At 44.8% G+C, this 27,441-nt stretch overlaps 1 protein-coding gene across 3 annotated transcripts in view; it reads right to left on the bottom strand.

Annotated features, from left to right (window-relative positions):
* Positions 1 to 27,441, bottom strand: part of NRP2 (neuropilin 2) — a 119,229-nt gene that overhangs the window by 86,343 nt on the left and 5,445 nt on the right. For all 3 annotated transcript variants that reach the window (XM_055573213.1, XM_055573214.1, XM_055573215.1), the window contains exon 2: positions 17,492 to 17,669. In XM_055573213.1, coding sequence (XP_055429188.1) covers positions 17,492 to 17,669 — 178 coding nt within the window. The remainder of the gene's footprint in view (positions 1 to 17,491; positions 17,670 to 27,441) is intronic.

The raw sequence follows: 27,441 nt of genomic DNA, 5'->3' as shown, positions 1-27,441 counted from the left end.
TCCCCCAGACCTTCTGGAAAATCCCTCCTTGTTATTTCCACACCGAGATAAGCACCGCTGGACAGTCACTCTCAGCTGAGTAATGGCAACGCCTTCCTTCGCAGGGTGCACAATGCTGGAGCACAAGTGTACCCACTGAGCAGACAGGACCCAGCTTGCCTGGAGGGGCAAGGGCACCCCCACCCCCACCTTGTTCCAGAAGGAGGCAGAACCCAGCTCAGCCTTACTAGCTGAGTTACTCTCAGGCAAGTCACTCAACCTCTCTGAGCCTCAGAAATGGAAAAAATAAGAGCACGATAGGGATACTAGAACCTTCCTTTCAGTTCTTCTGAAATTTAAAGGATCCACACAATCTATAGAAAGTGTCTAGGACACGGACTGGCAGTGAGTGTGGACTTCGTAACTGTTCACAGGGATTTGTTGTGTTTCCAAGCCCATTTCAGAGGGGAAGAGGCTGAGCCATAGAGCAGAAGTGATTCTCCCAAAGAGAGAGCCAGTGAATGAGGTGCTGTCTAAGGGGGAATGTGCATCTGCTCATTTTGGAGGGCATTTTGGCAAAAATGTGACAAAAGTTAATATAGACATATTCTTTAGTCCAGCAATCCCACTGCTAGGAATTTTTCCTAGCAAAATAATCAGACAATTGTGCAAAGAAGTATATGCATCTTTGTGTGTGTGTACATATTTTAAAAAGCATGGAAAAAGTGAAAAGATGCTTTGTTTATAAAAAGCATGTGTCTAAATGTCTGACAACAGTGGTGGGTAAATCAATTTTGGACACTGTAGGTACAGGTGTTTTTTTTGTTTTTTGTTTTTTTTGGCCTTTAAGGAAAAATGTCCATGGTATATAATTAAGCTGAAAAACAGTAGATTGTTTTAAAAGTATTCTTTAAAATATATGTAAGTATATAAATTTCCTTGCATATACACACAGAAAAAGCCTGAAAGACTACAGACTAAAATATTAACTGTGATGAAATAAATTGATGGTGGGTGAAATATATTGATGGGGGATAATTTGTAATTTTTTGCTTTCTTCTTTATATTATCTGAGTTGTTTATAATACGTCTTCACTTCTTTAAAATACATCAAGATCCTTCTATTAAGAATTTTTTTCCCAAGTAGAAGAGTTGAGAAAAATAACCCAGCTGTCATAATTTTGCAGATAAAAAGTGCCACCATCATGATGACAACCATCATCCATAGGACTTAAATAAGACATAGCTTGTTGGAGCACCTAGAATAGTGCCAGGGACATGGCCCGCACTCAATTAAAATTTAAAAATAATTTTAAAGAGACCATCACATATGTCCAGTCGTTGTGTTGCCAGTTTCTATAAAGGACACAGAGAGGCCCTGACATCCACCTGGCTTGTTCATTAGAAGTGGAGGGTTTTATCTGGTTGCCAAATCACCCATGACATCATTTAGGGGATTAACAGAATCAGCAATGAAGCTGAAGTACCCAAAACATGTCATAGCTGCAAACTTGCCTCAATTTACTCAACAGATATATCATCTAAATCCTTTTGGGTAACATGGCTAGCTGTAAATACATCCTCACATATCTACATACACGTTAGTGAAGGGAGGCATTTTTGAAAAAGGTTCACACAAATCAGTCATATCATACAGCTTCTCTCTGAGCCTGTTATTTAAAGGACCCTCTGGTGAATCCTTTTTTGAAGCAAATAATCAGCCCTTACTTGAACTTCTTAGCAAAACTGGATTTTCCTATCAGGTTTACTTGAGGGGAAAACAACCCAGAGTTACAGTCTGGCAGCTGAAATTCCCCTTCCCTTCAGCGTCTGGGGTTCTGCCCTGTGGATCAACTCCAGCTGACCACCAAGTCTTCTGGCTGGGCTTTTTGTATAAAGGGCATACTCCAAGTGACATGCTGACTTCACACAGACTGTCTCATTTACCTTCTGTGAGACTGACTCATTTGGGGAAATTTTTTATTATTAGGGATTTGCTACACCTGGAGTAAATCTCTCTAGAAATTTCAGTGTTGTCAGGTTCCTTTATGAAGAGCTAGCAGAGACTTAGGAAGTTGTGGCCTTGGAATAAATATGACTTTGCATCTGGCATCTAATACCCAGCATTTGTTGGTTAAATGAATCTGGGCTGCAAACTCAGAGCTCACCCCAATGGTAGTCAAGTAGGATAACCTGAAAAGCCATTCCTCTTATCCATTTTCTGGAAGGAAACAGACATCAGCTCATAGACATATTAACTATTGTGTTTGCATTTCATTATTCCTAATCTCCCTCAAATGAAAAAATTCCTTTCAAAGCTTTAACACTACCTTTTCAAATTTTATTTATTTATTTACTTTCCTAAGCTGAAGTAGCCATCTCTGTGCCAGTTCTTTTTTTTTTCCCCTTCTCCTATCTAAAATGGTTCCCTACGTACCTTTTTACTTTTCTTTTCACAGATTCCGACATCTGCATGTAGAGCATTTGTCTAGAGAATGCTTTCTGTACCTTCTCTCTCAACTTCAAAGTCTTCATTCCTCTCCCCAAACCCACATTTGGGCCGTGGGAATGTTGACGGTGGAATTAATTTTAAGAGTCCACAGGAGAGATGTGAAAAAGCATCAGTCTCATCTCTTCTTCTCATCACTAGGCAAACATGAAAGACTTTTACTTCCCATAACTCTCTCCACGCGTGACGCTGCCCAGCAGGCCACCAAAGGCTGGGTCAGCCGACCAAGCCTGTGCTGGAAAATTCACCACGTGGAGGCCCTTCTCCCAGGGCTGGATGACATGTGGCTCCATCCAGAGTCTACCTTTGTGGATGCCACACAGAACTGCTTGTGAGGGGATTTCTATGTTGTGGGCAGAGTCCTTAGCTGCTCCAAGGAAGAATGCTGTGTCCATTCTATGGGATTTGTCTATATGGCTGAGCACCTATATGCCCAAGTCCTGAAGCCATAACCTTTGCCAAGCAGGCGATGCCTCCTCTCATGTTACTTGCATCATGAAATGTCTAAGCCATCATATTTTGTACATGGAAAGTTCTTTCCAGCCCCTGGGCCTTTGCACTTGCTCTTGCCTCTGTCTGCAATACCCTTTGTTAGCTTTTGCTCTGGCTGGTAACTTCTCATTCTTTTGAGTACAAATGTCACCTCCTCGGATAAGCCTGCCCTGACCATCCCATTTCAGCTGGCATGCCCTTATTCTCTACCTCACCTGCTTTCATTGCCTTTATGGCTGTTACCATAATCTGGAAAGGTCTTATCAATATACTGTATTTGTTTAGGATATGGGGCCTGCACTAGACAACCAGGACCATGAGGGTGAGAAACTTACCTTTTCACGGATGAATTTATAATATTGGGTTGGCCAAAAGTTCATTTGGATTTTTTATATGATGGAAAAACGCAAATGAACTTTTGGGCCAACCTGATATTTGCATGGTGCCTGGCACATAGGAGGGCTCACTAACTTTGTGTTGAGTGAATAAATGAATGAGGGAACCTAGGGTTGATGTTATATGTTAAAAAGGATAAACTCTGCTTTCCGAGGGGTTGGATATGTTAGTCTGTTTTCTACTCTGCCTTTGTGCGCCAGCGCACTCACTGAGCTATTCTGGTTGTATCTGGAAACCAAAATGTTGCCTCGTGACTTGAAAACACGAAATATAACATTTTGAGTGGAAGAAACATCTCAAATCATGCTGACAGCATTTTCACTATTAGCAGCAAACAAATCAACTATAATTAAAATGCTGTCAAAGTGATTTGAGATTTTTCTCACACTTTCAAAGTTCCATATTTCATGAGTAGATTATCCAGGCCAGAGAATTTATCACCTCCTGGAGTGCCTTTCTTCTAGGAAGCTCAAAGACATCTACAAACACTGCCTTATTAATCCTTACATTAAAACCTGCAGGGAAAATTGGAAAAAACAACACTGTCATGCACAACTTTCCCAACAAAGAAGCTGCCTGAGATCCTAAGAGGCTGTGGAGCAGGTCTGCATGATGCTAAAGTTTCTAGTCAATTCAGGTCCAAAGCCAGGTCACCTGGTCTCCAGCTCAATTGGGACACTCAGCTTTTCTGTAGAAATTACCTAGCTATCAGGTTGGGTTTTTTAAGAAGTCTTTTCATTTCCTTGAATTTCCCCCTTTCACTGGTGCCACACACATTTAAGAAGAAGCTGGCATATCAATGGGAAGAACTCCCACTTACTGAGCATTCCTAATGGGCTAGATCCTCGCTCTATTTATTTACTATTTTCCTTAACTCTCACTTAATACACACCAGACCCTGATATGGTAACTGTCCATTCACAGATGTACAGGGTGAAGCTGAGGGAGGCTAACCGACCTGCCCAAAGTCACAAGATGAGGAAAGGTCAGAGGCAGGCTTGGCCCACGCAGTCTCACTCCAGGGCACACTGACATTGCCTCCATCCTTTGTCCTCTGTGCTGAGGAACGATCAGAGAGCAGTGGGCATGCCAGATTGCCAGAGCACTACAATATTAGAAGGTGCAGGTTCAAAGCACCCCTTGCATCTCAGTTAGAGACTTCACAGAATCTCAGTCTTTTAATTTAGCTGTTTTGTTTAACAATGCCAAATTTAATACACAAATCACCCATAGAAGCAAGGAGTAGATTTGGAATTCGTGGTTTTGAGTCTCATCAGTAGAAATCCAGCTTCTAAGTGTTCAGATGGGATAACATATTAATTTTTGTAAGTGAAGTATTTTTATAAGCACATATATACCCATATGTCAACATATGGCCCGAGTGAGAAAACAGTATCCTGTGTACTTACACGCTTTTAAGTACCATCTAGAGCATACATTTTTAAGCCTGTGAATTTCCAGTAGGGTCCACAGATGAATTTTAGTAGATTGAGGAACCCCTACAATCATATGCAGAAATTTTGTTGGTTTGGGTATGTGCACATTTTCCTAGGGATGGGGTCTGTGACCAAAAAAAAAAAGTTTCAACTGCATAGAAACATATCCGTCTACAAGGGTGTGTATAGTCTGGGAAATGCATACTCTGTACATATACTCTTGTTTTGTGGACAGATTCAGCTAGTTTCTGGCACATGCTAGTGTTATGACTTCAGGCATTTCTTTAAGTCTCAGTTTTTTCATCTATAAAATGGAAATAATAATTTCCCCACCTTGTGGGATTGTTGAAAGGTTCGTAAAGGTTTACACAGGCCCAATATAGCACCGGGTGCCTTAGAAACCACCTGAGAGGCACTGGCTATTTTCATTATTACTGTTCTACGAAACAGTGTGGGAGACTTTGGGGAGAGAAGAGTTACTCTGGAAACTGAACAGGTGACAATGAAATGAAAAGTCATAACTTTAGGGACTGTCTATGCCACCCAACCTCTGTGCTATAGAGGGCGGTTTCTAAACACCCTCCTCCTGTACAAACCCATCCACAGTGCTTCATCACTTGAGCTGGTGAGAATTCTTTTCAGTCTGGTTTCCCAGCCCAGGCTCTGGAACCAGCCAGCTAGGCTGGGTTCAAAAACCAGCCCCGCTGCCCCTCACATGTGCTGGATCTTGAACAACTAGGCACTGAACCCCCAGATTTGGTGAGTTAATACATGTCAACAGCTCAGCACAGGGCCAGGCACATAGTAAATGCTCAATAAACAAATGTTAGTTGTTACTGCTGCTGTCATTATTATTATTATCTGTTGTTGTCTAACTTCATATCCCTGTTATGTCTTTTCTAACTCCTTTATTATTTGCTATCTAACCCCACGGACTCACACACTGCATCGGTTTGGGTATTTGCCTTGGTGCCGAGTGCCGTTTTAAAACCGGTAGTTGGCACTTTCATTTTCTTCCTTTATTTCTTCCCACCCCAAAACTCTGATATTTTGAGCTTCTTCACAATCTGCTCAGAGCCCAGGTTACCAGGGCTCTTCAGAAGGGAGGAAATCCGACCACCCAGCAAAGGAAGTATGCAAAGAGAACAACCCAAAAGAAACTGGAGGAATTATTGCAAAAAACCTTGAAGGCAAGAAAATGGAAACTACAAATAACATCTATTTATAATTACTGGTTGTTTTTCCGCAGAAGCCCAGGGATGAGGGAAAGGGCCCGCCGGTCTCATTGTTTCTGGCAGAGCAGGCTGCCAAGAACGCCTTGCAACGTGAGGAAGGAGGCCGCTCCAGACAGTGTCTGATAAGTCCCACTGCAGATGAACTTTCAGAGGATCAAGGGCGCACAACAAAGCCCGCAGCGTCTCTCCCCTGACCCTCTGGCCTAGCACCCCTCTCTCTACTGACGGACTCCCCAGCAAGCACATTCCTCAGGCCCCAAGGCCACAAATCTGTTCTGTTCCTGGAGACTGGCTTGGATAGGACGTGTTTGTTTATGTAAGGAAGGATTTTCGAGGCATCCAGTGCCAGTGTGAAGTTTAAGGTTTTGGGGCAGGCTGTTTTCAGCATGACTGTTGAGTGTTTCTTTCTGTCTGTCCTTTGCGTCTATAAAATGCTCATCCTCTGCCATCAGCTTAAAAGACCCCATGCTGGCATTGTGTAATAATACCAGAGTAGAAAGTAGGTAAGAGTTGCCCACAGTTCGTCTCCATTCACCAGCAGACTGGGGCTTGGATGGGAAGGTGAACCCCTTCCAATCCCAAGGGCCAAGGGCCAGAGACTTGCTGAATTGTTCTAAGCTGGCCTGGGTCAACTGCACATGCCTCAGCTTGCCTCATCTCATAAATGGGTATAGGGACGATGTCTCTGTGCCTCTTAGGGCTGACAGGTAGGGGCAGAAGGTAACTGGAACCCACTGAGAGGAAATCAGAGTGCACCATTCCTGGGTCTGGTGTGCAGGCAGCATCCCTGAACTTGGCCGGGTGAATGGTTCCCTCTGGGATGGGTGCTCACTCACCCTGGCTCCCAGCGGGTCTAATTGTGAGAGTGAATCATAACCTTTCCATCTGTCCGAAAAATGGGAGCCTGCTGGGAACGAGGAGTGCTGAGCTCCAGGGAATCTGTCAGCATCAAAAAAATCCTTTATGTTTTTTCCAGGAACCAAGGGAGCTCTCAAAGGTTTTTCTGTCTTCCTTTGCTGGCTTCCAGCCTCCATAACAAAAGTCAGAAAATACAAAACTTGCCTGAAAAACGTGCCATGCGGAAATCCAAGCAGGGGACAGTCTGAGGAGTAGGTGTGACCGGGCTGGCATGAGAGTGCTGTCTTTGCATTTTATTTACTTGGAGCTTCAGGTTACAGAGCTCAGAGCTTCTTCCTGGCTCCAGGGGCAAACTCGTCACTACTGTGCAAAAAGCACTGGGGTGTGGACATGAGGGGCCTGCACTAATGTCCAGGCAGGAAGGGACAGCTGCCACGCCGGGGTGGAGATTCTGAATAGAGCGTTCGGTGGCCAGTCAGCTGGCACCGCTTCCGCCTCTCAAACCACCACTGGGTAACAGCTTTCTTCGACAACTGTATTCTGAAGGCCCCGTAGCTGCTGGAGCAAAAGCAGGCCTGTCCACTCAGGGCACATTACAGCGCTCGCCTCTCTGCATCACAGAAGCATATCCCTCTGTCCTGAAAGAATCAGCTGTCATTTGTGGGGGAGTAGAAGCTGTGAAGTTCAGAATAACGGGTGCTCTTGGCTGAAGGCTCAGTAAGACCGGGAAGAAATATGGCTAGAAAGGTCACCAGCTTCTACAAGAAAGGGAACCAGATTGCAGGAAGTCTCCTCACAGGATGGGAACAGTGTGAGTCAGACCTTGAAGGACCTTTATCCCACAGTCAGAGCAGGCTGCTTGCTGTGTGCATGGAGCAGTTGGCTGGCTGGGGAGACGGCCATCACACTGCAGTGGCCGGGGGGACCCTCACATCGTGGGAGGGAGCATCAGTGTCAGGGATGAGCTGTGGGGGCCACACAAGCATAAGGGCCTTTATGGGCAGTAGGGCAATGGAGATGCCCGGAAGAAGAGTCAGTACCCCAACAGCAGCCTACCCTGAGGCTAGGACTAAATCCTCTATCTGCTTGGACCTCACTTTCCCAGCAGATAAGACCAAAAAAAAATAATAACAATACTTTCCTACCCTCCTACTGCTCTCAAAGGGATGACGCACAGATAAATCACTTTGAACTTTTAGATGAAAGGTGCTCTATAAACCCGAGGTCTCATCAACTGTAATTGTTACGGTAATTATTTTAATGATAATAATGATGATAATGGGTGGAAGGGGTGGGGTGGGACGAAACCTCCAACCTTAAGACAATGGAACCCCCCCATTAAAACCCACATCACGGATTCCTTCTGCTCCTAGTTCTCAACCCTCTCTTTCAAACTGCCAATTCCTGGGCTGAAATATTATTTACTCCTTTCCTTTCCAATAAAACAATTATTTGTTCCACCGTTTTCCCTCTCACTCACTCTCTGGTGTGTCTGGCTTTGCCCTGACAGCTCAGCCATGGACTGTTTACATGTCTCGCTCACCCTCCAAGACTCCGGTTCAGCTCCATTGACACTAAAGGCAGGAGAATTCTCTCTGTGTGAGGAATCAATTACTTCCGCTGACACTCTATTACTAGCCCTCACATCTTCGGATTCCAGATGAAGAGTGAGGTGTGGGGGAATGGCAGGGAATTTGAAGAGGATAGGGCGGGGCTGGAGGGGACAGGGGAGGAGGTGGATGACAAGGAAGCAGAAGGAAACAATTGACTGAGAGTCAGGCCTCTCAGCTTGTATTTAAAGACACAGAAAGATCACTCTCTCTCCTTGACTGCCCGGTCGGCATCCGGAGGTGAGCAGATGGCAGGAAGAGGCAAAGAAAAGGTATAAGGGAAAAAAAAAAAATCCGTGTCCAGGATATCCTAGGAAATCAGAGAGGCCCCAAATACCTAAGTCTTGGGAAAGCAGATGAGAGCTCTGGGCACAAGGGCACAGGTATCCTAAGGCAGCTGAAGCAGGCTTCAAATCCCAGCCCTACCCTTACTATCTGTGTGATATCTCTGGGCCTCAGTAAAGCCATCTGTTAAATGGGAATAACAGCAGTCCCAGCCCAAGAGGGTTGTTATGAGAGTAATATATGGCAAGTTCTTGGTGTAGTAGCACCAGGGACCTGTCAAGAGCTCAATATATATTTGCTGTTATTGTCCAACTGACAATCCCTTCATACCACCTATAAACAAAATGGAGTCCCTAATGGGGCAGAGCTAAAAAATTTATAGAGATTGCTGAGACGCTTGGCTACAAAGCCAGGGGAAAAAGCATATAAAAATCATGTGAATTTTCCTTTACCGTGTTAAGAGTTTTTTGCTGCCCTTCTAAACCTAAGCCTAGTTCACATTTTTTCTTTCTTCTTCTTTGTCAAGTTTTATTTTGAACCAGCTCACATTTTCAGGGATTTTCTTTCTAGGAAAAAAAAAATTTTATTATGTAAATGAAATACAACCATCTACTCTGCAATCAACTGAGATGAGTTGTGAGGCATAGGTCTTATAATGAAGGACGATTATGGAAGCTCTTTTCTAGAAGGAAAGACAAGGGCACCTAATATATATATTTTTTTCCTGGATGATTTATCCAGGCAGAAGTAGAAGAATGGAATTACATTATCTGCTGAGTTTCTCTTAATCCAAAGGTTTCAATCGCCTTGCCACTAAAAAGGACAAACCAAAGAGAATACATTGATTTTCTAAAGGACTCATGACTACCAGAGAACACATGAATCCCCTTTTAGAAAAATCTAATTTCTCTACTTGATCTATTTCCTTCTCCTCTTTATCCCCTCCACACCCAGAGTTCCCACTGAATTTCTTAAGACAGACTCTCACCCAGTGTAATTAGATGGGAGAATTACACAGAGTTACATGGGATGAGATCCTGGCCCTCTGGGACCTCTGGGGTTCAGAGAATGTGCCAGGGTTGAGAGGCAGAACAAGTGGGATTGTGTACTAGAAAATCTCAAGTGATTTTCTCAATCAGAAGATAAAAACGCATTGTTAGGAAGGACATCCACAGTGAAGCTTGCATTTTGAGAGTTACGATTGCAACATCACATATTTAAAAACAAACTGCCAAAAATAACTGCTGTCCCAACTGCTCTTTAACCTTGGTAGGCGGAGGAGAACAATCTGCGGTGTGTTTTCCCACTTCTTCAGCAAGCTCAGTTGCTGGGTGGAGTCGTTGGTCAAGGTTGGCGAGTGTGGGGTCGGCTGCCAGCTGAGCTCCAGTCAGCAGACCGCTCCCGTTTATTGCACCACGTACCTGGAGGGGAATCTGTTTCTGTCATTAGCAGGGTTGTTGCAATACAGACAAGTATTGCTGCTCATGGGCTCCTTGGGGGAATCAGAATATTTCTGAGGTTGGGCAGGCAGTAAATCTGTAATAATGTCATGAGTAATCAACCTGAGGGTCTCTCCTGAGTATAAAACACCCTGTTCAACCACAGAGAACCCACTCTCTGCTTGGATTTCCAGAGGCTCAGGCAGAAACCAGCTGAAGCCACACTTCTAACTGGGCATTGGGCCCTTGTGCCCTCTATTCACAGGAAAGAGAAGTGTGTTCAGAGGGAGTCTTGTGTAGGAGTACTCTGTGTACGGAGCTTAATCCAGAGTGTTACCTGGACTTCCCCAGGCCAAATCTCACTTTCAGGCATTAAACTGGGGGCGAGGTCCCTGGATAGAGGATATGAGACTGTAGAAGCTCTGACCCGGGAGAGTGGGATAGCAGGGAGTTCCCATCATCTCTGTCTTTCCTGACCTCAACCCCTCCCTGAGATGCTGGAAGTCGTGTGGCCAGGAGATAAAATAAAATAGCACTGCCCAGGAATCTCTTCACTGGGAAGGGGGTTTGTATCAACAAGACAGAAAGATGGCCTTTCATTACTCTGGTTCCCTTCTTGTCTGGGACATGATGCTCTCTGCCTGGGCCACCAGCCATACCCATGCCCCTCCTTTGCCTGGTTAACTTCTTCAGGATCAGTATAGCCATCGCCTCCTCCAAGCAGCCTTCCCTGATCTCCTCAGCCAACTGGATCCCAGGGCTCATATCATGCCCCCAATCAGAATCCATGGTGATGATGGAGACAATAAAGCATGAGAGTAAACAGCTCAGGTTGCAAAAAAGCAGGGTGTTCCGGCTTCAAATCCCTTCTCTGCCACTTTCAAAGAGTGTGACCTTGGGCCAGCTGCTTACTTCTCTGAGCCCAAGTTTCTTCATTTGTCAAATGGGAAGAGTAACAATGACTTCACTGGTTTTTGTGGCCATAGAGGGTAGAGACAAGATACATGTGGTCCATGCCCTTAGAGAACGTACATGCTCAGAACACAGGATGACCACACATGAACAAAACGCAAGCAGATCAAGGCAATATGCAATGATTAGGGAGTTCTGAGTAGGAGGCCCTAGAAGAGCTGAAGGAATCTAGGACTCTTAGGGGGAGGGGAGGGTATTACACAGTAGGGAGTGCTGGAGGGGAGAGGGAGGTGAGTCTGAGCCTCTGCCCTCACAGGGTCTGAGGAAGTAAGGTTGTATGCAGTTGTATGTGGAGGATGCTAATTGAGTGCATGTAATCTTCGTTGGCTGGGTGGAGTGGGGTCAGATGACTGAAGTCTGGTACGTTCCCTCTGTTTTCTGTAGTCAACTTGTCAACCTAGGAGAATGCTCTCTTTCTAAGACAGCATCCCCTACTTTGGGGAAAACAGACACATCTAAGATTTAGAGGGCTCCTCTGGCCACAGATAAACACAAGAACACTTTGTTTACCAAGCACACTTAGCTAGAGGCCAAATATCCCCAAACCTCAAATATCCAGTATGGGGACGGGGGATGGTTTCAAAAGAAAAGATGGTGAGCAGCTCAACTACTGCTGAGGACCCCATGCATTGGTGCTCTTGCACTCTGTCCCCAGGAGAGCACCCCAGTCCTTGCTCTGCTACGAGTGAGGCTGATTAAGGCAAACCAGAATGCTGGCCCTGGACTGTACTGGCTTGGGACAAAAGCTAGACCCCAGGACTAAAGAGGTCCCAGTGGACACCAAAACCTCTCGAGGCAAAATCCTACCCAAAATAAAAGGGTGAAAACAGATCAGAGGAGCGCACTTAGAAGCGCTATGACAGCAAGCGTGTAGATAGCAAAAACGTCACACACTTCCCCAAAGTACAAAGATGCTGACATGGTCGATAATGTATTGTGTATCGACATAAACAGGAGACCGAAATCTTGCAAAGTAGTCATCACTGACAGTTTTGCAGATGAAGACACTAAGGCCTGGGAAGTGTAAAAGGTCAACAAAAACTCATATATAAGTCTATCTGATCTAAATATGACATTACCCAGCCTCTGTTGCAAAAAGTCAAGTTTAGAATTAAAAGCCTGAGTCACTGAGAAAAAGTTAACTCACCTTATTATTTGTTCTGTTTCAGAAGACAAGGAAGTGTGGCACATGACATAGAATGTTTTTGATCAGAGATCTTTCTAAAGAGGAACGTTTGGAGCTTTAAAGCAGGATGTTTTAGAATCTGGAAATTTCAGTGTGGCATGGTAAAGGAGATCTCTTTTGCTGAGCACACACATACAATTATTAGTGTGGGTTTGGGTCTGGGTTTTTCAGCCTAAGTATTCTCTCAAGTCTTCCTAGTGGTTTTTGTACTTTCTGAAGCGTGTTTTTCAAGACACCATCTGGAAATAACCAGTTCTTAAAAGGACCAGGGGCTTCCCTGGTGGCTCAGATGGTAAAGAATCCGCCTGCAGTGGGGGAGACCTGGGTTTGATCCCTGGGTTGGGAAGATGCCCTGGGGGAGGCATGGCAACCCACTCTAGCATTCTTGCCTGAAGACTCTTCATGGACAGAGGAGCCTGGCAGGCTATAGTCCATAGGGTCACAAAGAGTCAGACACGACTGAATGACTAAGCACAGCACAAATGGACCTAGACTCTTGGTTCTGGCTTCATTTGGGCCTCCACCAGGCCTGTGCGAGTGCTCGTGAATAAGCTTTGTATCATACACAGGTGGGGGTTTTCAAGAATACATCTATTTCAGATCTCAGAAGGGGAAAGAATATTCAAGTTTGCGTGCATGTGTTTCTAAAGCCCTAACATTCAGCTACTTGGCTGATGACTCAAGTGAAAGGCAGTAGCAGGACGTTCTTCCCCACCACAGGGAATGAAGTGGCTTCGCCTTGTTTGCTCAGTCAGCGCTGAGTCCTGCCTTTCCGTCTGTCAGCCACCCTGACCTGGAGGGGCCGCAGGGGTTTCTGGTTTCTGCTTGCAGTGGGTAACCAGGCCTCAGAGCGGCCTAAGGGTGCTGGGGGCTTGGATTCCCGAGGATGGCCAGAGGGAGGAGGTGGGGAGCTCACTGCAGACGGTGGCCTTGGATTGCACTGACTCAAGCAAACACGGGGCTGGTGAGTGAAAGTTTCCAAGCAGACGGCAAGTTTAAATGGAACAAAATTAGCAAGTGACGGTTAGGGGAAAAGGTCTGCCTGTCTGGGGTTTATTCACCAATGGCCTCCGCCTTTAGGTTGTGGATTTCAAGAGCTAGAGAGCCAAAAGCTTAGGGGCCAGAGACCAGGCTAATCCTCTCACGGCAGGGCCCACTCCCAGGTCACGGGCCATCTTTGCAGTTAATCCTGCACAAAGGAAGACAGGGAAAACAGAAGAGGGCGGGCATGTGACCACTGTCCTTCTTCCACAGGGAGGCTGCTTTTCTGTTTTTTTTTCTGATGTTCTTGCTCAATTCCAGTTTTTGCAGGGGTATTGCTGCTCTATGCTCTTCTCAGAAGATCTTTGGGAAGTTTTCTCTTGGTGAGTATTCACCCTAAGAACCCTGAATATTCATAGGAAGGACTGATGCTGAAGCTGAAGCTCCAATACTTTGGCCCCCTGATGTGAAGAGCCAACTCATTGGAAAAGACCCTGATGCTACGAAAGACTGAAGGGAGGAGGAGGGGATGACAGAGGATGAGATGGTTGAATGGCATCACTGACTCGATGGACATGAGTTTGAGCACATTCAGGGAGATAGTGAAGGGCCGGGAAGCCTGGCATGCTGCAGCCCATGGGGTCGCAAAGAGTCAGACATGACTGAGCAACTGAACAACGACAACAAAAGGGCCCTGAGAACCAAATCCAGTTAGAAAGGGCGGGAGAGTGAGAGAGGTAAGCACCGGATGAAGCAGCATGACCCCAACAGAGTCTTGCTGACACTCTGGCACTGGGGCAAAGAGACTCCAGAAAGATCTTTTTCTGACCTCCATGAACTTTTTGGTTCAAGCTGGAAGCAAGGAGTGCAGGAGTGGGGAGAAGAACAGGAAGCTACTTGGTATGGATGATAAGCACCAGAAGCTTCAGAATAACCTGTAACTTGCCTGCTTCCCCTACTCCAGCTCCAGTCAGAGATACCATCTTGGATCCTCTGCCACCAGTGGCTTCAGAGACCTTGTGCTCGCCCCATCCCTGGGGCTGAGTCCTGAGGGGGAATGGTACTCCACAGCCCCAAACAGGGCAGGAGCATGTTTCCCTGGCTTTTCCTGCTTCCAATATGTTTTAAGCCATGCTCACCAGCTCCTGAGTTTTCCCTTCAAAAACCTGGTTTCTCTCTCTGTGCCACTATGCATATACATGAGATGACCTCTCTGCAATTTCCCTGGGAGATTTGCTGGCATAAGCATAACAGATTTTGGCCCTCATCTGAGAGAGGTGCTTAGTCAAATTTCTCTGAGCTCAGACCCAAGCTCTGAGTACAGCATGCTTCAGTTTGTGCCAATCTTCTGTATCCCAGCCAGAGGCCCAGGAAGCTTTATACCTTAGAAAGAAGCTCTTCTAACAGAAATTTTTGGTAACATTCACTGGCAGAGAATTGGCAGCCCTGAGATGCTGTGCAAATATACGCAGGCTGTGCATTTAACTTGGACAAAAAGGAACCAATAAGTTCCCCGGTGTCATCCACTGAGTCAAGAGTGGATCTGGGATTAGAACTCCATCTTATGACTCTTCATCACATGAGGCGTCCATTTGGGAAACCCTCCGGCTTTCAACAAAGACTATCTCTTGTTAGGAAAGAACTGTTACGGAGGTGCAAAGACGTCCTAGGATGATAACAATGACACTGCCTCACTGAATCTCCCAATCTAGCTCTGGTTATAGAGAAGCCTTGTCTCCTCCACAAGGAAGTGAGGGCCCAGACTGAGGCCTGTCCTTGGTACACCTCCTGCTAGCTGTGTCCTCTGTCACTTCATCAGTATTCACAGTGCCTTGGTCACAAGGAATGCTCAGACTACTTATTAATCATAAGGGGCCACTGAAAACTCATCAGAGCCATGGCAAGTTCTAGGCACTCATTTAGAGCAAGACATGATCGTTGGTGGGCTTCCCTGGGGGCTCAGTGGTAAAGAATTCACTTGCAATGCAGGTTCAATCCCTGAGTCAGGAAGATCCCCTGGAGAAGGAAATGGTAACCCACCTCCAGTATTTGTGCCAGGATAATCCCATGAACAAAGGAGCCTGGTGGGCTTATAGTCCATGGCGTTGCAAAGAGTCAGACATGACTTAGCAACTTAACAACAACAAGTGATTGTTGGCACGTTCTGTCCTACAGAGAAAACTCTTATTTTTGTTTCAGTGAAGGAAGACTTTAAGGTGGAGCCCACTAGACAAAACAAAGGGCATTCACACTCTTTGACATTATAATACAATGCTGCTCCCCACCTCACTTTAACTAACAGGGACCTTGATGTTAACATAGCATTTCTTTTTTTGTTTTTGCTTTTTTTCTTGAAATCATCCAAGACTTTTATTCTATATATGATTTTTGTCATAGGCATATATACTGAATAGGGAATACCATTCTGAATGGGATTTTATATATGCTTACCTGATAGGAAACTAGAGGGATTACTGCTATAAAATTATAGAAAATGTAGACTGGTTCACCGTCAGTAGGAATTTATATGTGGGTATAACTAGGAAGTTCCCAATGCCAATATTTTATACTTCAATAGTTGATGGAAAGTAGAACATCTTATTATGTAAGCTTCTGTAGCTACACGTATCCATAGAAAAAAAGAGTGCTAAGTTGTGTCTGACTCTTGCGATCCCATGAACTGTAGCCTACCAGGCTCCTCTGTCAATGGGATCCTCCAGGCAAGAACACTGGAGTGGGTTGCCATTTCCTTACTGTGACCAAAGCAATAAAGAGATAGAGATTACAAAAATTAGAAACTTTGTGAAAAGAAATTCCCTTTGATGAATTTGCTGTATGACTCAGGGAACTGAAACTGGGGCTCAGTAACAACTAGAGGGGTGGGATGGGGAGGGAGGTAGGAGGGAGGTTCAAGTGGGAGGGGACATAGGTAAACCTACGGCTGATTCATGTGGGTGTTTGGTAGAAATTAACACAATACTGTAAAGCAGTTATCCTTCAATTAAAAATTAAAAAAAAAAAAAAAGAAATTCCCTTTGATGCTCACATGGAAAGGTTAGGTGGAAGAAGTGACGGATTCCCTAGAAGAGGCTAGGAAGACGGCATTTCTAAACCACTCACAGATGTCAGTGACTGCTTGCTGTCTCCTAAAATCACACACTTTCAAAATGGTAGAACCAATGCTGTGAGCCCAGTTGAGTGACTGGGAGTGACTTACTTAATTTCTCTGGGCTTTGGTTTTCTAATCTGCAAAATGGAAGTCATAATGATAATGATACCAACTTCTCAGGGCCCTTGTGAGAACTGAATGGATTGATATTTGCAAAGAAATTAGAAGAGTGTTTGTTAAATAAATCCAGAATACCAGCTTCTAACCTGTATAGCACAAATTCTGAGAATCAAGGTGGATCTCAGGCCTACCAGTATAGATTTAGATTTTTAACTCTCTTTCTGTAAGGACCAGCTGCTGCTTCATAAAACGACAGCCTGCCTCTCCATGGCTAGATGCAGAGGAAGTCTCCACTTGGGGATCTGGCTACTGTTTTATTAAGGAAGCTGCTGGGGTTCCTTCATGTGGGAACAGCAGTAGAAATGGGGAAATCTCCGGGGGAATGCAGGAGACGTGGATTCAATCCCTGGGTCAGGAAGATCCCCTGGAGAAGGAAATGGCAACCCGTTCCTGTATTCTTGCCTGGAAAATCCCATGAACAGAGGAGCCTGGTGGGCCTTGCAAAAAGTCATACACAACTGAGCACACACTCAGTGTGTGCTGAGGGAAAAGTCACTTCTAAGGTCAAGAGCTGGCATGAGGTAGTCCACCCCCTGCCCCCACGTGGAATTCTCCTCCTTTGCAAGACTTTGACTTTAGGGTGCATTCTTTATACTCTTCACTCAATAAGTCTCTTACCTCCATTCTATGGGGTCAACTAGGCTTTGATTTCCCCTGAAAGAAATAAACCTCTTGAGGTTCCTCTCTGGGGCCAGGATATACCACTGTTCTGCAGGTCCTGGGGCCAGGGGGTGCTGCCATGAGGTGGCGGGTATGGCAGGAACCTGGGGAGGGGGATGGGAGGGTGTGTCTCATGGATGTACGGGGCACAGGGCGGCGCTTACTTGCAGTCGTGTTTCTCAATTTCGAAGTGAGGGTTGAAGTTGAGGACAATCTTCTGGTTGGGTTCGGGGGCGTAAACAATCCACTCGCAGTTCTGGTGGGATGGATAATCCTGGGGGTAACCTGGGGAGGTGATGTAGCCAGCATCTTTGGAATTCAAGCGACCTCCACAGGGTTGGTCTGGAAGAGAAGGCAGACAAGAACTTCAAATATGTTACAGTCTGTTTTTTTCCTCTCCTTGTTTCTCTTCTCTACCAGTGGCTGATTAACACTGTTTTACAGACCTTTTATGGCAGTCCAAAAGACTAACCTACTTACTCATTCAGTGGAAGAGATTATTTCAGCTCATTCTCCCCCCAACTCACCCAGCCACACACACATACAACACACACACTCTCTCCAAAATGAAAATATTCCAGAAGTCATAAATATTTCCAATTACATGGGCTGATATTAAAACAAAAACAAAAACAAAAACTGTAAACTTAACATGACTCCCTTCCTGTTCCTGTCTCTCCTACTTGGCTCATCTTCTTCTCCTTCAAACCTTGCATCTCTATCTTTATCTCATAAATCCTTTATGTTATTTGATGGTGTCTCCTAGCCCAGCCCAGCCCAGCCCAGCCCAGAAGCCAGAAGTAAAGACTCCGGGAACCGACAATAGTGGTTTTGTGGTGCCGACCCACAAGTGAGCCTGGTAACAATTACTTGTGATACAGAGGAAGCATATTCAGTTTTGGGCCAGAATAGGCCCTGGAGGGTGATTTCAGCATTTTTTTTTTTAAAGAAAGAAAAAGCAAAACCCCCAAACACTTAATTCCACATGCACCACAAATTTGATTTATTATTTCATTACACACTGAGTGGAAAAATCTGCATTAGGGAATCCACTGGCTCTGATCTCAGAGTTTTGACAAAGGTGCTTTGTGCTGAGTGGACGCCTGTGTTTTCTCTGAGCTTTCTATCCACTGTCCTTCCTGCCTGGTCACCACCAGCAGAGTGTGCTGCTGCTTTGTCCAGGGGTGACCAGCCATTGGAGAGGCAGCTGCAGGGGAGTAACTGCCAACCCCCACCTGCCAGCATGCCCGGCTGGAGGTAAACAGCTTTGTGGGGGCCAGGAGGGAAGCAGGCAATCTTCAAAGGCAGGAAAGGTGGGTGGTGACATTTGATGCATCTTATATTTGGGAGTGAAGTTCTGTCATCCCCAGGAGGGGTTCTTGGGAAATGAGAAAGGGGGGGTGCTTAATCCCACAGTAGAACAGAAGACTGGAAGGCACAAGAGACCTAGAAATATTCAGAAGCCTCTCGGAGACCTTCCTAAGATGTGTGCCTCTCTTAGCATCAATCACGATTTAATATCGCCATCTGCATGGAGCAGCACGGGTCCGTCAATTATGCATTCTGGCTCAGCAGCTACCCGACAGGATGGGGGCTTTCTCCTGTGTTCCCTCTTTGACAAAAGGGTCATGCATTTTTTAACTCTACAGGTGCACTCTCCTCTTCCCCGTGTCGGTTGGTATTACTGTCTTCCAGACCTCTGCTTTAGATTACCAGCCTGACAGGCTTTAAATGCATAAAAGATGGGCATGCTGCATAATGGTGGTTGGGACACACAAATCCACGCAAGTAGCCTTTTAGGCATCGTGCCTCAAGCTCAAACTGTGCCGCAGTCGAGCTGCCCAGAATCTAATGGATTCAGGTTCCATTTCCTACTGGGTGGAAAACAAAAGCAGGCCATTTCCTCTGGTTAGCAGAGACCACATCATCCTCTAACTAATGACCCCTCGCCCTCCCCAGGCTAGGAGGACAATGGGCCCAGCCTTCCCGCCCAGATGGAGATGAGGCCAGTGGCGGAGCTGGGTGCCACTCGTCCCCCCTGCAGCAATCCTGCAGGCTTTCCACGGGTCTACACCACTCAGCCATGCTGGGCACCCAGCGTCTTCCAACAAGGTCCAACTGTGGCCCATTGGGCTTTGCTCACTTGTGGGAAATAGGGCTGAGAGTGGCCCTCTGAGGAAGTGGAGCTGTCCGGATTTAGATCACCAGCTGCCTGGACTAAATTGGCAGAAGAAATTTTCTACTGGGTGCAGCTCCCCTGCCAGCTGTTGTGCTGAAACTACAGCCCTGCTCCTGGCTCACCCCAAACCACACCTTTTAATGCAGAACTCATCACAGGGCATCTGAGCTGAGCTCCTGTTTGGTCATCCAAACTCCCTCCCTCCTTTCAGCATCCCTTCCCTGTTCCCCTCCCATTACTCCTGAAAGAGGAATTTTTCTTCCTCAACTCCCTGCCTCCCAAGTTTAAGCTTTTAGTACTAAGACAAGGCACACATAATCAGCAATAAAGACAGGAAACTTCTTCATAAGAAGGTTTTGTTTCTCACCCACATCAGGAGTAATCATTTCCCACTTAAAAAAAAAAATTAAGCTACATATATCTCATAGAGGACAGTCTACATTTTCTGCTGTTAAAACTCACTTAATCCGAGGAAATAGGAGTAACTCATTTCTTTTCTCCTGTTCTTTCTTTATCTGAAGAAAAACCAAGGCACTTATTAAAATATTTAAGAACTCATTAAAACATCTGCTTTGCTTGCATGGAGTTAACCTTTTCAATATCCAAACATTTATAAACTCACATTCTTGTTTGGATGGCACACACACTCAGAAACACACACACACACACAGATATTGAACACACATCCGGGACACATAATTATTAGAAATTCACACTTCAGTCCTATACACACATTCACACCCTCTCATAAAATATCACACATCATTTGCACAGCCATATATCCACCAAGATAAATACTAGAATCTCCATCTCTATTTTTCTTGGAGAGATCTGAATTCTTGAAATCTATCATCAGTAAAAACTGTAAAGAAAACACACTTAATCCTTCTCCACCTCCTCTTGATAACTGATCTTTCATTTCCAGGTTTGGGGACCCTTCTGAAATACTGAAATACCCTTCTGTATTTCAGAAGGGTCTGTCTGAAATACAAACATGCCTCCAAGAGAAAGAGCATGTACTTTCTTCTGAAGAGCTGCACCACCCAGGGCTCAGGAGGTCTGTGTCACGTGCCAAAAGGAACAGCATAAATGTTCTCTATGTGTTTCAGAGGAGTCCAGCCCAGCCAAGAGGGAGTTGAACTCAAGGGCAAATGCCTTTAGGCCAATCTCCACATATAGAGGCGAGGTTGACCCCATTGAATTTTAGCTACTGAGCCTGTCTGGCAAGTTGACAAGTGACTTCTTTCTGTATTTGGTGAATACCTTACACCTGGGGCAAATTCATGCCCAAAGAGAAGCAGGCGAACCCAAGCCTGGACAGTTCAGAGCAGGTTTTCTCCTACATCTGAGAGGGAAGTCTAAGGGATGGGCCAGGTCAGGTCAGATAAAGACCTCAGAGGTCTTTGGACCATGGATGAAAGGATTCAAGTGATACCTCTAAACTTGATTAAAATCAAGGGACTGCTAAGTTCTAAAGTCACAAAGGTCTGATTTACCCCCATAATGAATACTTAGGTGTTTTAATTTGACATATAAAAGGTCAGATTATTTCTGACCTTTGTATCTTTCTGTTTTTTTGTTTTGTTTTGTTTTGCTCATGTGCTTTTGTTTGAGGCTTGCCAGGTGGCACTAGTGGTAAAAACCCACCTGTCAATGCAGGAGACATAAGAGATGAGGGGTTCGATCCCTGGGTTGGGAAGATCCCCTGGAGGAGAGCATGGCAACCCACTCCAGTATTCTTATCAGGAGAATTCCATAGACAGAGGCTCCTGGCAGGCTCCTCCAGTCCACAGGGTCGCAAAGAGTCAGACATGACTGAAGAGACTTGTTTGCTGGTGAGCTAAGTACCATCTGATGCTGCCTAGGGGTACCTGTTCCTGGATCAGGTAAAGGGACTCTGGACCCATCCACTTACAATTCTAAGGCACTCTGGCAGTTTCAGAAGGAACTCACCCTCCTATAGGACCCAATTTAAGACAAAGCACTGGTTCCTTGGTAATACAATTTTTAGGAAGTATTTATTAAAAAGGAGGAGCAGATCTTTTAAAAAAATCTGGTCTGCCTCCTAAGGAAATTCAGCTGGAGTTGTTTTTAAAGGAATACTGTATGGCCAGAACTTGAAAATAATCGGATTACGGTGGTTTAATTCACGATGGCCAGGTGATACCAGCTACAAACCTCCGGCTGTTCTGCACAATCAGATCACTCGGTGTAACTGAACTGAAGGTAAAAGTCCTTATCAAAAACGGGGAACTTAGGCTGGCTGGATATGGGACTGGAGCATCAGGTTGTTGTCAAAGGTGGGCCTGGGGTAAGGGGACCAGCCTACCAGGAGGGGGCGGGGCTGACGTTAGCCAAAGAGGGAGTGCAAGCGCCTTGATTCTTAACTCCCGGTGACCTTCCTGTGAATCAGTTTCCTAAACCGTAATTCTGCAAGTGGCCGGAATTAAGTGTGTCATTTTCAAAGTCCTTTTTGGAAGTGTTTGTTTTTCCCTTGATCAAAACTGGACCCAGAACTCCAAAGTGCAAAGCCACTAAAAGTGAAGCTCTTCATGGGTGTGGGCACAGAGGGTAACAGAATCAGTGCGGTATGCTGCCTTGAAGCCCCTCCCTGCCTTTCTGATGGAGCTTCTCTATAAGGACTTCAGGGCTTCCTGGAACTGGGTTTGAAACCCATTAGATCTCAGTTCCCTTGTTACTTTCAAATGCCACAGAAAAGAGAACAAGTACAAGGATTAGAAGACACTACATATATACCTGAGGGCACTTGATGGAGGAAAACAGTCTCATTTCATCCCCAAATAATACATTCATAGCACAGTCTCATCCTATGACCATAGCATTGTTTTTATTTATTAGTAGGAAAGAAAAGAAGAAGCCCTTTCTATGACTTCAAAAGAGAGAAGGCCGTCACTTTGTTAACTAGTCAGGAGCCTTGTATGCAAGTGTGATCTCGCCACTGGAAAGCTGTGTGATCTTGGGTAGTTAGTAAACCACTCTGAGCCTTAATTTTCCCATCTATAATGAGGGGAGTTATGCTACAGGTCAGTTCCAGTTCTAAATTTCATAGCCTGTAAAACTATGGAAGGGGAAAATCCTATAACCCGTAGATGAACCTCTAATTAAAAAGATTCTCTACCCTCCTAGACAACTAGGTATTTATGCAAGGTGTTGATTTTATTTCATCTGCTTGGTAAGCCTGAAACAAAACTCTAGGATTCTTCAGTGAATGCATCTGTCTTGCATTATGGAGAGTTTAAATGTCTCTTTCAATCACATTAGCTCTACTGACGTGAGCTTCTTTTCTTAACTGAGTCTGTGGCTGTATATTTATAAATATAAGGCATACACAGTTCTGTGTGTGAGCTTCTCAACAAAGACTCATGAAAAGAAAACAGAGGAGGAGTTTTTTCCAATCTCTCACACAGATCTTCTAAGTCCTGTGCTCAGGGTTTGAACCAAATTTTGCTCACTAACCTTGAATAAGCTTCTTTTAAAGTGATCTCTGTGGGCTGAGGCTGGATTTTGTTTTATTCAAAGCAACTTCAGCCTGCCACAAGACAGTCTCATAAAAATCTGTATCTTGGCTTAAGCTGGGAAGAAATGAGCCAATCCATCAGCCCAGGAATGCGGCTGTTTGACCACTTCCTAAGGCAACTGGGAAGGGATGCAATCTATTCAATTTATGGGTCTGGGTGGCAGTGAGTGATCCACTCCTGAAGGCACAGCAAATGAAAATTCCTGTGAACTTTTGCAATGAGAAAGTTCAAAATCTGAATAAAAGAACTGTCTGGGAGGGCAGGAAGGAGGGAACGGGAGAGAGGGAAAGGAAGGCAGCACTTGAGCATGGAAAAAGGAGTGAGGAATGAGGCAAACTTCCTCTTCTAAAACACCTCTGATGAATTCACCAAGGACAGAACTGGAAATTGGTCTGGAAACAGGGCCTTTGGAACGTCTCTCCTCAATCTGGATGCTAAAAATGAACCTTCATTTAATCGTTAAAATGTAAGTTTGATGCGATTACCTCCCCTGACCTCGAATCATGCCACCTGTGGTAACCTTGTTATTTGTCATCTTATATCATAAACAAATGCAATTCCAATAGGGCAGCCAATATAATATCATTAGTTGATATTTATGTCCACTCTTTCCCAGCCCTCATTGCAAATGCAATTTTGATGCCATTGATGAGAGATCTGGGATTACAATTCCTGACCATTTCAACAGACATTTGGGGGAGGAAATAGAAGAAGAATAATTTTAGGGTCTCTCCAAAAGGTAATATAATTGTTTTCATTTATTTTGATTAACAGAAGGCTTCTGTTGAAACATTCATGGCTCCCCATTGGTTAGTAAATGAAATCCAAACCCCTTGGCCTAGCAATTTGGACCTTGTATTTGGCCCAAGCTATTATTTCCAAACTTATTTGCAACTATTTGCTTCCACACTGTCTAAATGGCCATTTCTGAGTGTTCCCCAAACACTCAGTGTTCCCCAGTGTTTCTTCTCTGCTCCCTTTTGACCTTCCCCTGCTATGCCTTTCCCAGCTCTAAACCCATCTAAACTATCAATACAGGCTCACATGCCACCTCCACCCTCCCTGATCTCCCAGGAGTAACCTCTTCCAACTTCTGAGGCTGAAGCTCTTTAGCATCTTCTAAAGTGTGAAAGAACCTTATCCATGCTGCTGGACCACCTGCTCATCTTTGGCAAACCTTACGGCATCAAACCCAGAGTCTTTGCCAAAGATCACACTCAATGAGGCTTGATGAATTAATGAGTTAATAATTGACTAGGTAACATCAGGTGGTTCAGTGGTAAAGAATCCACTTGCCAATGCAGGAGATGTGGGTTCAGTCCCTGGGTCAGGAAGATTCCTTGGAGGAGAAAACTCAATCCAGCATTCTTGCCTAGAAAATCCCATGGACAGAGGAGTCTGGCCGGCTACAGTCCATGGGGTCGCAGAGTCAGACACAACTGAGCACCCATGCACACTGACTCAGCAGGGTAATACCCAAAGTATCAGTAGGTATCACAAATTCTAAGAAAGCCTTATCACAAAGTATTCTGCGTGTCCAGCCTCCACCCTTCCTTCCCAACTCAGAGCTGCTATTAAATGCAAATATTTTTTATTGGTGAACCAGGAGTTTAGAGGACTTGTCTGGGATAATAATACCTAGTCATAGATCAAGGTAGAGCTAGTGTGAACTCATAGGACACAGTAACCTCAGATAATGATGACGAAGTTCAAAGGACATTACACTTTAAATCTAATAATGGTAAAATTAATTTTATCTGAGGGCTTTCTTACCCCCTCTTTCCATCCCCCCATCCTCCCAAGGGCAAGTTCTAGATATTTATTTTCAGTAGCACCAAGAAGCTTCAAAGTCCTACTTTATCCCTAAACTCTTGCTGGGTTTCCGTTCACTCCTTTCTACCCATCCTCCCCCATCAGTTCTCTTCCCCTGGCCCCCAATATGCCTTTTAGGCACATCTGTTTTATTTTTCCCCTTTATCAAAATAAATTATTTTTGCTGCTTGGTCCAGTCATTTGCAATTCCCTTTATCTTCTTCACTGAAAGACTGGCCAGAACCCAGATCCCTGGCTATCACAGGATCTTGAGAGGCGGTGAACAGGGTTTCACTGGCTGTGTCCATTAGACTGGCCAGCAGCCCCATCCAAGGCATGCTTTCTTTTTGTTATTCCCAGCCCCCTCCCTTTTTTTTTTTTTTTTTTCCTGGATTAGATCATGACTCTTTTATGAAGACCCAGAGGGAAATGGGATTATTAAGAGTCTTGCTGGGTAGAAGCTATTTTGTCTTTACGATGACTTTTTTTGAGTTCAGCTGCTGAGGGGCCTTACTGCCAGAGTAGAAGTTATTACACATTTGGGGAGCCCCTTCCATGCTGCGGTTCCTGCTGAGCACACTTTCAGGGATGAAGGATGGAAGAGGAGGAAAGGGAAAGGAGAGAGATGTAAAAAATCAGTAGAGGCGAGAACTCTGAAAGTGGAAAACCAAGGCGAAAAAAAAAGTGTAAAGAACTGATGTAAATCTAAGATGAGAATCCAGCAGAGAACACGCACCTCTGAAGAACAGGGTGCCGAGAGATTAATCTGATGCTTATAAAACCAGACAAAGGTCTAGTGGGGTAAGAGCTGGGAATGAGTAATCATTTACTGATTTTTTTTAAAAAAGAACAAACTCATAAAAGTAACATAAACTTACCTCAAGGGTGTTAGTGTGCTTTCTATCTTTCTACGATCACTAGATACTATTAACCCCATTGAAGCTGTTTTGAAGATTAAATGACTTCCGAACAGGCGGCTTAATATGTACTCAACAGTACTCTATGTAATCTGAAATAGCCCAACACCCTAGAAATCAGTCAGCTATTAGGATCAAACACACTTACAGATAGAGACACTGAGGCAGAGAGAAATTAGGGATTCAGGATCACTGAGCCATCAGGTGACTGACAGGAGGTCTGGCTCTAATGCTTCAGAAGCTAGGAAGTCCAACGAAGGTCTCCCTGAACCTCTCAGTGACAAACTTATTCAATAGCATTTAGAGACAGACAAATGTTTTGCCTGTTTGAAAACTCCTTTTTCTCTCCCAGTGCCAGGAATCTGTGTGTGAACAATGAGAGATGTGTTTGAGGCTGGGGTGTGAGTGGGCTGGAGGCACTTAACACCTTCTTCACTCCCAACACACAGGCACTCTGTTCCTTGTCATCCTGGCCCTCTTTCCTGCTTCCTGGAAACCAGGGTGTGTGTTTGGGGGGAGGGTGTGGCGGGGGTGTGAGTAGATCACTCAAGTCTGAAAGTATGTGTCACAATATCAGAGGGTTTTTTTTTTTCCTAGCAGTTTCCATTTCTCTCCTGTCTCCTCAACCCTAGTCTTCTCCATCCTAAATGCCACGGTTGTTATTGTTCTACTGGAGAGGAGCAGCATTTTCAGAGATGGGGGATTTATTTTTATAGCACAGCTGGTCTGCCAAAGGTCACATAATTTGGCAATGTTCCCAGTGGTTAAAAATTAATTTCTCCTTATTAATACAACCAAGGTCCCATAGGATCGGAGCTCAGCCTTATCTAAACTTGACAGTTTCCTAAACCTTTAGAAGATGCTTTCTCCTGGAGGGCCAGCCACACTACAAGGCCACTGTCCTGGAATCCAACTCTACTGATTCCTATTAGGTAATGAGCCCATTAAGCCCTTCAGCCATTTCTCATAGAGGCAGCTAAAGCTTTGGAAAAGGCTGTAGGTTCTCCAGGACAAACGTTCTCAATATCTTCCAGGAATGAGTTAATTAAAAAAAAAAAAAGTTAATGCCTTACTTGGAAGGAATCATACAAAAACTTTTAGGGATCAAACACAAGTATGACACACAAGGAGCGTGTCTCAAAGATTATCCAGTGGCAAGTGATGGTCAGATGATAAAATACCTCAAATATGTTAATAATACTACAAACTACTGCCCAGACGTCACTTTTCAAGTATTTTCTCGTCAGTGCAAGACATTAAAAAGGTATTATACTTCTGCTCCATTTTTGACAAAAAGAAAGTCTTGTCCCTACTTTCCTAAAGTCTCTCCCAACAGGACTTTTGGGGAATATATTCTGAAAATTCTTTACCAGTGAACCTGCCTCTGACTTCTGTCAGCTCAGAAGAGTGTCTCACACTTGGGTCACCCAAAGACAGCTCATTCTCTTGACTGCTTTAATAAGCATCGAGGGAAATGACAAACACCACACAGGATCCTCAGAACCATGCAGCCCCTAGTGTCTCTCCCAACTGACCCCCCATGGGCCTCTCCCCAGCTGTTATTCGCTTTCATGCCTCATTGCTTATGAATTGGCATTTGAACTCCTAGTCTCCTCTGCACTGTGAAGGCAGGAACTGGCCTTTCAGGTGCAGAACGTGATCTATCC

Source organism: Bubalus kerabau, chromosome 3, assembly GCF_029407905.1.
Source record: "Bubalus kerabau isolate K-KA32 ecotype Philippines breed swamp buffalo chromosome 3, PCC_UOA_SB_1v2, whole genome shotgun sequence".
Lineage (NCBI taxonomy): Eukaryota > Metazoa > Chordata > Mammalia > Artiodactyla > Bovidae > Bubalus > Bubalus kerabau.
The sequence above is the reverse complement of the archived record's forward strand: the minus strand, read 5'-3'. Positions and strand labels throughout refer to the sequence as shown.